At 39.9% G+C, this 14014-nt stretch overlaps 1 protein-coding gene across 1 annotated transcript in view; it reads left to right on the plus strand.

The window, feature by feature from the left end:
- Nucleotides 1-4879: 4879 nt before the first annotated feature.
- The window catches only part of qdpra (quinoid dihydropteridine reductase a), a 55488-nt gene continuing 46353 nt past the window's right edge, over nt 4880-14014 (plus strand). The window contains exons 1-2 of the mRNA XM_060926838.1: nt 4880-5033; nt 12187-12279. Coding sequence (XP_060782821.1) covers nt 4941-5033; nt 12187-12279 — 186 coding nt within the window. The 5' untranslated portion in view covers nt 4880-4940. The remainder of the gene's footprint in view (nt 5034-12186; nt 12280-14014) is intronic.

Raw genomic sequence — 14014 nt, forward strand, 5'->3', positions numbered from 1 at the left:
CTTTTAAACACTTTTGTCATATTATAATAATTACCATGAATAAATATTTGTAAAAATTTTAAACAAAAACCTTTTTTTAAAATGTAAATATGAAGACCGAACCTGACATTTGGAAAATCGGACAGCATAAAAACACCAAATTCCAGTATTATATATGCATTTTTGCAGAGTAAAATGATGTAATTTGTTGACTTTTTGTATTATATAAAAGAGAAATGTGTGCTAATGTACAAAAGATCATTGGCTGAAGTTAATAGTTAGTGAAATTGACAAATACAGCACATGGACTTGAGATGTACCCCTAATTATAGAATGACTCATAAGCGGCTACAGATAATGGATGGATGGATGGATGGATGGATGGAAGTCCATAAAAACTTAAGCTGATAAATGAATCATTTTGTTTCGAACCCGAATTGACTTTTATCGGTGTTGAACCGACTCCTATTAAGATAGTAGTGAACCGAAGTGTTTCAAATCATACACATAGTGAGATGTTTCGAGATGTGTGTACAGTCTGAAAGAGGTAGATTCACACTCTAATTATATGTCTGCTTATTCAGGGTTTTTTTCTGTTTATTTGTTTGTTTGTTAGCTATAATTTCACATACAACCCCGATTCCAAAAAAGTTGGGACAAAGTATAATTGTAAATAAAAACGGAATGCAATAATTTACAAATCTTAAAAACTGATATTGTATTCACAATAGAACATAGACAACATATCAAATGTCGAAAGTGAGACATTTTGAAATTTCATGCCAAATATTGGCTCATTTGAAATTTCATGACAGTAACACATCTCAAAAAAGTTGGGACAGGGGCAATAAGAGGCTGGAAAAGTTAAAGGTACAAAAAAGGAACAGCTGGAGGACCAAATTGCAACTCATTAGGTCAATTGGCAATAGGTCATTAACATGACTGGGTATAAAAAGAGCATCTTGGAGTGGCAGTGGCTCGCAGAAGTAAAGATGGGAAGAGGATCACCAATCCCCCTAATTCTGCACCGACAAATAGTGGAGCAATATCAGAAAGGAGTTCGACAGTGTAAAATTGCAAAGAGTTTGAACATATCATCGTCTACAGTGCATAATATCATCAAAAGATTCAGAGAATCTGGAAGAATCTGTGCGTAAGGGTCAAGGCCGGAAAACCATACTGGGTGCCCGTGATCTTCGGGCCCTTAGATGGCACTGCATCACATACAGGCATGCTTCTGTATTGGAAATCACAAAATGGGCTCAGGAATATTTCCAGAGAACATTATCTGTGAACACAATTCACCGTGCCATCCGCTGTTGCCAGCTAATACTCTATAGTTCAAAGAAGAAGCCGTATCTAAACACGATCCAGAAGCGCAGACATCTTCTCTGGGCCAAGGCTCATTTAAAATGGACTGTGGCAAAGTGGAAAACTGTTCTGTGGTCAGACGAATCAAAATTTGAAGTTCTTTATGGAAATCAGGGACGCCGTGTCATTCGGACTAAAGAGGAGAAGGACGACCCAAGTTGTTATCAGCGCTCAGTTCAGAAGCCTGCATCTCTGATGGTATGGGGTTGCATTAGTGCGTGTGGCATGGGCAGCTTACACATCTGGAAAGACACCATCAATGCTGAAAGGTATATCCAGGTTCTAGAGCAACATATGCTCCCATCCAGACGACGTCTCTTTCAGGGAAGACCTTGCATTTTCCAACATGACAATGCCAAACCACATACTGCATCAATTACAGCATCATGGCTGCGTAGAAGAAGGGTCCGGGTACTGAACTGGCCAGCCTGCAGTCCAGATCTTTCACCCATAGAAAACATTTGGCGCGTCATAAAACGGAAGATACGACAAAAAAAGACCTAAGAAAATTGAGCAACTAGAATCCTACATTAGACAAGAATGGGTTAACATTCCTATCCCTAAACTTGAGCAACTTGTCTCCTCAGTCCCCAGACGTTTACAGACTGTTGTAAAGAGAAAAGGGGATGTCTCACAGTGGTAAACATGGCCTTGTCCCAACTTTTTTGAGATGTGTTGTTGTCATGAAATTTAAAATCACCTAATTTTTCTCTTTAAATGATACATTTTCTCAGTTTAAACATTTGATATGTAATCTATGTTCTATTCTGAATAAAATATGGAATTTTGAAACTTCCACATCATTGCATTCCGTTTTTATTTACAATTTGTACTTTGTCCCAACTTTTTTGGAATTGGGGTTGTAGTTCTCTGTATTTTTACATGAGCTTACAAAACGAAAACACATTTGATGCAATCTAATAATACTTTCATTCACTGTGACTATTTTAAGAAATGATAAACATTCTTCTAAAGCATCACTTGTGTGATTTTCTGTGGGTCTCTTCTGTATGTATACAATATTCAGGCAGGAGATTTTTCAGCTCAAAATCTGATTTAAGACTTCCCTTTCATTGTTATTATATTAAAATTCAAGACCAGAGTATTATTTCAGATTTTCCACTCTGAGCTCTCTCAGGCCTGATACATGAATCCCATAACCCGGAGTAACTGATAGAACAATATCAACCATTCAAAAACTCTTTAACTGTATACATTTCAAATCTTTTGCAGTTAACTGGGATCCACTAGTTTTATCATTCCCACTGTGCATCAGACCCTCGGCCAGCTGAGAATGGCCTTCAAGCGCTTTTCTCCCCAGGAGGAGTTTCAAAATACGGAAGCCGCGAGAGGCCCTTCATATAATCCTTTTTTTTATTCACCTTGTTATCCCGAGATAACGACATAATTAATTCAGGATCTCGAGAAAACAACACAACTAATTGGAGATCTCGAGAAAACAAAAATGTTATTCCGTGATCTCGAGAAAACAAAATTATTCCGTGATCTCGAGAAAACAAAACAATTATTCCGTGATCTCAAGCAAACAAGACAATTATTCCGAGATCTCGAGAAAACAAGACAATTATTCCGAGATCTTGAGAAAACAAGACAATTATTCCGTGATCTTGAGAAAACAAAACAATTATTCCGTGATCTCGAGAAAACAAAACAATTATTCCGTGATCTCGAAAAAACAAAACAATTATTCCGTGATCTCGAGAAGACAATTATTCCGTGATCTTGAGAAAACAAAACAATTATTCCGTGATCTCGAGAAAACAAAACAATTATTCCGTGATCTCGAAAAAACAAAACAATTATTCCGTGATCTCGAGAAAACAATTATTCTGTGATCTCGAGAAAACAAAACAATTATTCCGTGATCTCAAGCAAACAAGACAATTATTCCGAGATCTCGAGAAAACAAGACAATTATTCCGAGATCTTGAGAAAACAAGACAATTATTCCGTGATCTTGAGAAAACAAAACAATTATTACGTGATCTCGAGAAAACAAAACAATTATTCCGTGATCTCGAAAAAACAAAACAATTATTCCGTGATCTCGAGAAGACAATTATTCCGTGATCTTGAGAAAACAAAACAATTATTCCGTGATCTCGAGAAAACAAAACAATTATTCCGTGATCTCGAAAAAACAAAACAATTATTCCGTGATCTCGAGAAAACAATTATTCTGTGATCTCGAGAAAACAAAACAATTATTCCGTGATCTCAAGCAAACAAGACAATTATTCCGAGATCTCGAGAAAACAAGACAATTATTCCGAGATCTTGAGAAAACAAGACAATTATTCCGTGATCTTGAGAAAACAAAACAATTATTCCGTGATCTCGAGAAAACAAAACAATTATTCCGTGATCTCGAGAAAACAATTATTCTGTGATCTCGAGAAAACAAAACAATTATTCCGTGATCTCAAGCAAACAAGACAATTATTCCGTGATCTCAAGAAAACAAAACAATTATTCCGTGATCTCGAGAAAACAAAACAATTATTCCGTGATCTCGAGAAAACAAAACAATTAATCCGTGATCTCGAGAAAACAAAACAATTATTCCGTGATCTCGAGAAAACAAAACAATTATTCTGTGATCTCGAGAAAACAAGACAATTATTCCATGATCTCGAGAAAACAAGACAATTCCGTGATCCTGAGAAAACAAGACAATTATTCCGTGATCTCGAAAAAACAAAACAATTATTCCGTGATCTCGAGAAAACAAGACAATTATTCCGTGACCTTGAGAAAACAAGACAATTATAACGTGATCTCGAAAAAACAAGAAAATTATTTCATGATCTCGAGAAAACAGCTGAGATTTCTAGCAGAGCTGCGCCCCCCTGTGGGTCAGATCAAAATATTGCCTTATTAGGTGATCGATTATTCCAGACATTCTAATGACCAAAGTTGCGTCTATACAGGATGAGAAATAGCCCCAAAGTCAGCATATCACAAGTCTCTTGGCGCACCTGAATGAACCATTTCTCAGCTGTTTACTCGAGATCATGAAATAATCGTTTTGTTTTCTCGAGATCTCGAAATAACAGTTTTGTTTTCTCGAGATCTCGAATTAGTTGTGTTGTTTTCTCGAGATCCTGAATTAATTATGTCGTTATCTCGGGATAACAAGGTGAATAAAAAAAGGATTATATGAAGGGCCTCTAAGTATGACTTCACCTTTGCGCCTCGCACGCGCCACCCTGCACCAATCATCACGCGGTACAGCACCAATTAATGATCCGCCCCCCAGAGTGAACCTCTCTCTCTCTCTCACTCAGTCTCAGTGTCTCTCTCTCTCCCACCCTGCACCAATCATCACGCGGTACAGCGCCAATTAATGATCCGCCCCCCAGAGTGAACCTCTCTCTCTCTCTCACTCAGTCTCAGTGTCTCTCTCTCTCCCACCCTGCACCAATCATCACGCGGTACAGCACCAATTAATGATCCGCCCCCCAGAGTGAACCTCTCTCTCTCTCTCTCTCTCTCACACACACACACAGTCTCAGTGTCTCTCTCTCCTTCCTTCCTCTCTCCCACCGTGTACAGACCGAGTGGAAGTGATGGCTGCGGTTTCCGCTAACCGAGTGCTGATTTACGGAGGAAGAGGAGCGCTCGGCTCGACCTGCGTCCGCCATTTTAAATCCCGAGGCTGGGTGAGTGAGTGAGTGAGTGGCAGCCCGAGTTCCGGCAGCACCACCGCCGCCGCTTCACCCGGGTTACCGGTGTTCCGGGTTTCTGCTGTGCCGTGTGTTTATTAGATTCATTTGAACAAACACTGAGGGGAGGATTATTCAGAAACGCTGCATCACTGACACTTGTTGAATAAACAAGAAACTCCTATTTTATGTTTTCAGGCTCTTACTTATATTGAATGTAACAACTAGGCTTTTTTCTTTTTTTAAAAAAAATATATATTCCCAACCTGTCAACCTATCACAAAAAAAAAAAAAATCAATGCAAACAAAAAATAAGACATCTGTTTATTTTTTTCGCGGTCCGGTTCCCATCAAATCCTGCGCTCTGATTGGCTGCCGAGTGGTTCCGGATCCGACAGTACAGACCCGGTTACAGACCTCTGGAGACTCGCTCATTCACAACAAACATAGCATTGTTTTGGTCAACATTTTTTTTTTTTTTTTTATAAGATTATCAAAAAATTTTTGTAAACTTTTGCCAGCATTAGTCTTCACGGCGAAAGCGAGTTTTACTCCCCTGAGGAAGAAGAAGAAATAAAAGAAACATTTCAGGAGAAGGCTAAAAACCTGTAACTGTTGCTAACGCCGAGCAAAAACATGGCTGAATCCTGAATGACTCAATTTTGTATAAATAGGGGACTACATAGGCGGCAAAATGTAGTTTTTTTCCTGCCATGGAAGTGCACTTGTATACCGAGGAGGAAGCCATTTGCATTACAGCCGTGAATGAGGATTCAAAATAGCATTAATTTTACAGCATGGATAGCGATAACGACAGTGTTCACAGCGAAAGCGAGTTTTACTACCCTGAGGAAGAAGAAATAAAATAAAACATTTCAGGAGAAAGCTAAAAAACCTCTAACTTGCTAACAGTTTGATCTCATTAGTTAATGAGGCCTATTTTGGACCATATTATCCTAATACATAATATTATGTTCAGTAAAAACGTTAAACCAGTACAATCTCTTCGAAGTTTCACCAAATGGCTTTATTTATGCAATATAAAGGTCATAATACTGTATAACTTTGGTCAAGCAAAAACATGGCTGAATCCTGAATGACTCTATAAATAGGGGACTACATAGGCGGCAAAATGTAGTTTTTTTTTCCTGCCATGGAAGTGCGCTTGTATACCGAGGAGGAAGCCATTTGCATTACAGCCATGAATGAGGATTCAACATAGCATTAATTTTACAGCATGGATAGCGATAATGACAGCGTTCACAGCGAAAGCGAGTTTTACTACCCTGAGGAAGAAGAAATAAAATAAAACATTTCAGGAGAAGGCTAAAAACCTCTAACTGTTGCTAACGCCGAGCAAAAACATGGCTGAATCCTGAATGACTCAATTTTGTATAAATAGGGGACTACATAGGCGGCAAAATGTAGTTTTTTTCCTGCCATGGAAGTGCACTTGTATACCGAGGAGGAAGCCATTTGCATTACAGCCGTGAATGAGGATTCAAAATGGCGGCTCGGCTCGGTTTTCCCTTTCGGGCGCTCTCGTTTTCTGTTAAAATTTGGTAAAGAAAAAAATAAATGTATTATTTACCAGCTTAAGGTCGGTCCGTATGGTGAAATACCGTGACCTCGGCCTTGAATACTGACCTCGGCCCAGAGAGCCTCGCTCAGTAGAGTAGATTGGGGGGGAAAAAGCCCCCCTTAAGGAAAATTCAGTTTTTCTCCAAGTTGAAATGAACCATGTGTTTAGTTTTAAACATAGTTTTTGACAACAGTGACATGAACAATAATGCCACCTAAAGTTTGCCTAAAGTTAATTTTTTTTTTTTAACAAAAACAAACATTGTGCCAAGGGGGCCTTTTACCCCCCCCGTGGGGTAAAAGGCCCCCTGAGGTGGGGCAATAGGCCCCCTCACTCAAAAAAAAGCTGTTTGGATAGCAAAAGTGCCTATAATGTGAAAGAAACAAGAAAATATCCCTGAATTAATGAATAGATGCATTATTTTATTATATTTCGCATTTTAATTTCAATTTTTTTTTAAATTTCAATTATTTTTAATATTAAGTTCAAATTACTTGCTTTACTCAACCAGGTAAGCGAGATGTTATTAAAGACTATGTATCTGCTATTCAGAAATGTATGAAATACAGTAATTATGATAAAAGGAAACGATGCCCCCTGGGGTTCCATTTACCCCGCCGGGGCGTTTTACCCCACAGACTACACTTTTTATACCTAACGTATTTTTTTTTTTTTTTACGTACTGACTTGTCTACTCATACCACATACACAGCTGTGATATCTGACGAAATAGCAGCTATCTAAATACAGTTTTACTGATATCTGAAAATTATCACTTACCATGAAATTTGATTTCTCTCCACTGCGTTGCTGATATGCGATCCACAGTGGATATTTGTATATCCCCGTTGTCAAGCCAGTCCATAGCAACAATAGAATTGTAACTTTGCGCCATCTGGTGGTTATTTTGGGTAAAACAGGCCGGGGGCGTATTACCCCATGGGGGCGTATTACCCCACTCTACTTTCAAGACCTCGGTCATGGTATTTCACCATACGGCCCTCCCAGCTGGTAAATAACATGTATATTGTTTTTGAGGCATACTGTATTGAAAAACAGGGCGGTGCAAAGGTAAACTGCAGTATCTGCATATTTTGTGAAGTTTAGGCATTCTATTATTCTATCCATATTCACTGGATATGAGCAATCGTGCGCTCTGATTGGCTACTGTGCTACTAGGATATCAGCTCGTATACCATGGGTAGAGCAAAACAAAATGCCGGAGTGTCTTGCTGAACTAACCGAGGACGAAATAAAAACTACTCGAAAACAAAACCCCAAAAATACGGAATAAAAGTATTTCATGGTAAGAACTTTTTTTTTTTTTTTTTCAAGAATTATTATTAGTAGTATAGGTAATTGTATGGGGCTGAGTAAAATTAAGGATTAATTTCACAAGTGATTTTGAAGTTTTGAAAATTCGTGACTCGGGTGAAATTGATCCTTAATTTTACGAGGAACCATACGATTGCTTGTTTATAATATACAGGGCCAAATTCATACTTCGGAAGCCATTCAAGTTCACAACATTTGTCATTCACGTTTTCTGAACCAATCAGGGCGCGAGACTATCTTGCATGTTTGGATCAGTTTCTAAAGCATCTTTCATCATGACACGGCGACGCGACACGAGGATTTTGAAAGTGGTTTACAACATTTTATTGGAACTTCTTTTACAAAAGCCTGCATTACTTTCAGAGAGTCTGGTTCATAGTTTTCCCCATTTTCTTTCCTCACTTCTGCATAAAACTGCAATAGCACCTTGTCTAATTCACAGCATTCATATGCCACTAGAGAGTCGTTTATTTGTCTTTCTGCAGCCCGTTTCTTAAACACGGAAAGCCAGAAATTCGTACTTTTTTATGGTATTTTCGCTTGCAGCTTTCAACTGGTTTATCGTTTCTTCATCAAATATAGCGAAACGCGGCACTGCTGAGTCAGCAGAGTCGGCCATTTTATCGACAAAATTTGCTAATTTTTGTAACCGTAACCAAGCAACAAACCAGCCAATAGCATTTCAGAAATATGTCCCTGTGTTAAGGGAAAAAAAGCCCTCCTTGATTGACCAATCGGAATTGAGTAATTTGGCCCTATGTATTAGGCCATCCTTAAAAAAAAAATCCGTTTCCTGTCCACCGGGTGAGCAAAAAAATTCAGTCGGGAGGGATGGGGTTTTTTTTTTTTTTTTATTATATATGGATGGATAAGAAACTGCAATGCTGCGTTTGCTTTTTCTTTCAGTACTTTTTTTTTATTACAAAAGCAGACACATTTAATAAAATATGACAGTTAACTGAAACTTGTACAAGAACGTTATCTTTTTAAATGCTGACTGCAACATTTGCAAAACTTTTACAAAGGTGCTTAAAATGTCCGACACACGGACTTTTTGTAGTTCTAAATCGAGCGTTAGGCCTAGTTCGGATGAAATTACACTATTAAAATGATCACTGAATGATTTGTTTTTCTGAATCTTTACTATTTTGTTGTTCGCTAGAATACCATTTTGCGATTTCACACTTAAGCAAATGTTTGAAAACTCCGGATCTCCTTCCTTCATGGTGGCTGCCATTTTTTTGTGCCGCACGGCGCATGCGCAGAGCTGATTCGACGGGGCTTTCCACAAGCGCCGGCTGCGGCCACACAATCAAGTCCAGCCGGCTACTTTAATGACTATTTTTGTAGCCCACAGGCTCTAAATATTAATTTTCGATTTTAATAAAATTAAATGTTTATCTAACAGACTGACAATAATGTCAAACTGAACCGCACTCATTTAAGTTGTGATTCGCGCTGTTTGTACCGATAATAACCACAAATTCCCCGCAGACTTCGTTGATCAGGGGAGAGTAACTCATCCGCGGCCCCGACACGCGGTGTGTGCGTGCGCACACTCGGCAGAGGCAGTAGTGTGCGCGCGCACTCGACAGAGGCAGTATGAGCCTTAGTGGAAAGCCCTGGGAATGCGTAAATGTCAAGTTCGAGTTTAGATTTACGAGCCCTAAAAAAATGTTGAAAAACGGGCGTTAAAAAAAAAATTTCACCCGCACAAACGGCACTCACCCGGCCGGTGGACCGGAAACAGAACATTTTTTAATAACGGCCTTATTATAGCATTTTTCACAAATTTCGCCGGTTTGTTTGCATTCTAAGCAGATATTATTTTTGTCAGACTTTTTTGTATAAATTTTTTATTCATTGAATTTGCTAAAAATAAAATTAAAAATGCTCTGTTTCTCAAAATCCAGTGAACGTGTATAGAATAAAAGTTATTCCACTCAATTACTGTATGCCTGAAAGTTCTGTGGCTCTACCTTGCTCTAGCTTTGAGTTATGAGTGTTTGAAATTTGCAGTAACTGCAAATTTACCATGTCAAATCAAGGCAAACTGCCATTTATCTCAATTCAGTGATTCTGCAGATACTGCAGTTTGCCTTTGCACAGGTGATGTGTAGTGGTTAGTACTGTCGCCTCACAGCAAGAAGGTTCTGGGGTCGAGCCCAGTGGCCAACAGGGGCTTTTCTGTGTAGAGTTTGCATGTTCTCCCTGTGTCTGCGTGGGTTTCCTCCAGGTGCTTCGGTTTCCCGCACAGTCCAAAGACATGCAGGTTAGGCTAACTGGCTAAATTGTGAATGGTTGAGAGGAGAAGGCAACCGGAAACCACTACTGTAATTCTTCCCTAGAAGCTTTGAGGGCTGAAGCCGTTAGAGCGAACCTGTCCTCAGGCAGAACACGAAAGAAGGAGATTGAAAAACAGACAAGGAAAAACTTCAAGAGCACCTTTTTTTCCACATAATTTGCTCTGTGAAGTTCATGATCATGTCCATGTAATTCGTAATTCTAAATCATGATATTTCTTTCAGAATTCAGCTCAATATGAATGTACAAGCGTGTGTATATTGTACACTTGACTTACTGAAAAGAATCTATAAATGGAATGCACAGATGAACAGTAAAACATTTTTAACTAATTAACAATCTGCCCTTTAAACAGGTCGACCCATTCAGGAAGAAACCTCCCGATGTACCTCGTTCTTTTCGCCCGGGTTCCTCTTGCTTCTCTGTCTGTCTTTGTTGAATACTTTTTCAAAACGACTCGACTGGAAAAACAGGATGGCTGTTTTGTTCAGCTCACGATAGCGCAAAACGTGGCCGCTTGACTTTCGAGTATGACATCCAAGTCTGAGCTTTCAAGCACCTAGCAAACCTGGTCGCGGCACGATAATAGCCGAGATGTTGCGAATGAGACCCTCTGCCTGCGTGACGTGATGGTTTCCTGTTCGATTTGTCTTTTGCTTGTTGCATGTGCACTGTGACCACATGGAAGAAGTACTTGCGGAATAAAAATGTTTGGCTGAAAAACAAGTAATCCGTAAGAGTGTTAGAATACGCCTGTAAGCCGTATTACAACTATTCCTTATGGGTTGATGGGTATAATTTTATAATTGAAACTCTGTGGAACATTAAAACAGATACTGTCGATTACATTTCCAGCTGCCTTAATTACAAACAAGCAGTGTTGCCAGTTCTTTGGAGGGAACCTTTTTTTTTTTTTTTTTTTTCTGTTTATCATCAATAATTTTTCACTATCGTTTTGTTGTTGTATTTTTCACTTTCCCTTCTGCCTCATTTTCTCAAAGAACGCTTTTTTTTCCGAAAGAGACCACAAGAAAAGGCCATCTACATCCATTCTGGTTTAATATCAACAACAATCCAGAGCCAAGGAGCAGACAAAGAGGCTAAACTGACCATCTGCTCGCTGCAGTGTCATCAGTCAGGTTCCACTATACTGAGACAGTGTCTGTTCTCTTGAACTATGCAAAAAAGTGTCATACTCAGAATTTGTTCTCGTAACCTAGTAACTCTGGATGGCCTTTGTTTCTTCACGTGCAGCAGTAAAAGACCTTGGGGTGATCATTGACGCCAGTCTTTCATTTGCAACTCATAGATATTACAGGGCGGCACGGTGGTGTAGTGGTTAGCGCTGTCGCCTCACAGCAAGAAGGTCCGGGTTCGAGCCCCGTGGCCGGCGAGGGCCTTTCTGTGCGGAGTTTGCATGTTCTCCCCGTGTCCGCGTGGGTTTCCTCCGGGTGCTCCGGTTTCCCCCACAGTCCAAAGACATGCAGGTTAGGTTAACTGGTGACTCTAAATTGACCGTAGGTGTGAATGTGAGTGTGAATGGTTGTCTGTGTCTATGTGTCAGCCCTGTGATGACCTGGCGACTTGTCCAGGGTGTACCCCGCCTTTCGCCCGTAGTCAGCTGGGATAGGCTCCAGCTTACCTGCGACCCTGTAGAAGGATAAAGCGGCTAGAGATAATGAGATGAGATATTATTACAAGGGTAGCTTTCTTTCATCTCCAAAATATTGCGAAGATAAGATGTCACATATAATGTGGGTTTCATCCAGGTTCTGTTGTTGAGTTGCGAAATTCAGATTTGTTTTAAAAAAAAATGGTAATATGGAAATGCACTAAGAAAAAGTCAGCACTGAGGAAGCTCCGTGATATCCCTAATTGAAAAATGTGTGACTTAAATAATGTGTGAATTTTCTTTGTGTTATGTTGTAGTGGGTGGCCAGCATCGACATTGCCACTAATGAAGAAGCAGACGCGAACGTACTCGCAAAGATCTGCGACAGTTTCTGTGAGCATGCGGCGCAGGTAAGCATCGAGGCGGGGATAAGGAATTTGATAGATGCTTCATGGGTGAAAAATAGTGTCCGTGAAGGGTATAGGTTTATTTTCAGAAGACACAAAGAAGCTGTGAATATGGACCGAAAAGTTAATCAGCTGGTCATACTGCATACCACCTCAACAGCCAATCAGATTGAGTCATCAGAAAGCTGTCGGGTGTTTTTTTTTTTTAATTAAATACCATACCGTTCTGTTGTAAGCGGATTGTCAAATATTTGGCACACCAGTGTTGTACCATAGTCAAGTCACTAAACCTCAAGTCCGAGTCATTAAAGAAAATTTCGAGTCGAGTCCGAGAACAAGACTCCAACCGCACCATGTGACGGTGGCTGTTGCTGCCTTTATGTGAAACCGTCTCTGCTACTGTGTTGGACTAACGTTACTGCTCGACTGCCCCATTTTAGTTAAAGGACATGGGAGATGGATTTTTTTCTGGGTATAATTATGTATAAAGGACATAAGAAATGCCATGTAAATCACTGCAGGGCGTCAAAAATGTGAAAATCATCACATTATTCAACTTTTTTATACATCAGCGTAAAACAATGATTCGTTAATTAGCTAAGCGGTCACGTGACCCGTGACGTCACAAACTTTTCAAGGAGCCAGCGCTTGGGAATCTAATGTAAACAGGTTACTGAAATGGACACCATCGACAGTGACATTCCCGATGTTTCACAGAGATGTGAAGTTAGACCCTATCAATTCGAACCGATAGCTGGAAATTCACATGAACATGGATCTTGTCTTTACTCTGACGGGTCAGATGATTCTGAGAGTGAGAGTTCATTCAGCCCTCATGAAACTGAAAGCGGTCGGCTCGATAACACTTCCTGGTAAGTTAAAAACAATTCTGCTCAAAGGCTAATGATCTGTTGAAAGAAGTATTATTTTTGTATCATACATTGAAAGTTCATCATAGATCTAGCTAAAGTCCGTTGCAAGCTAGTTTTTTTTTTTTTATATATATTTTTCGAGATTGATTGAGATACAATGCTTCCAGAGTCCGAGATGAAAACATTCAAAATGGCGAAACGAGTCAGAATTATGATAATCAATAATTGATACACCCAAAATTATAATACTAATCCTTACCGCATGAGGCCCATGGTAAAACCACACTTCCAGGAGGGGCTGCCGTCTGCCTCCCAAGCCGGCCGAGAGCGCTCCTCGTCGGGCACGGCCAGGCGGGCGAATGCCCTGGTCCGTCCGCCCTGTCTAAAAAATAATGGTACAACTCCGAGTGAAGGTATTAATGCGCTGCCGAAGCGCGCAGAAGGTGTTCGTACGCCTGTCATTATAGTGCGGACTTTCCATAGCATAGAAAATCGCCACGTTTCAATTTGTGTAACTGAACTTTGTTTCATATCACTGGTCATATAAACCGATGTAAACAGGAAAAACGCGGAAGAGTTTGGTCGCATCTAACTACAGCCCCAAAAAATACCATTGGCCATGCTGAGCCTAGCTACATTGCTAACAGGAGTGACAGCACGTCTGACTGACTGGGAGGTCGCAATACACCATGATGTTCAATGTACGCTAAACACTCTAAAAACGAAACAATTTTCTTGTCATCCAAGACACAAAAACTATTTTGTCGCATTCGTCATCATCACGATTCACACTTCTCCATATTCATCTACCCGCTTGTGCTGTACCCGAAAGTTTTTGTGACACATGATCACGTGACGGCGGCTCT

Source organism: Neoarius graeffei, chromosome 8, assembly GCF_027579695.1.
Source record: "Neoarius graeffei isolate fNeoGra1 chromosome 8, fNeoGra1.pri, whole genome shotgun sequence".
In the NCBI taxonomy this organism is placed as follows: domain Eukaryota; kingdom Metazoa; phylum Chordata; class Actinopteri; order Siluriformes; family Ariidae; genus Neoarius; species Neoarius graeffei.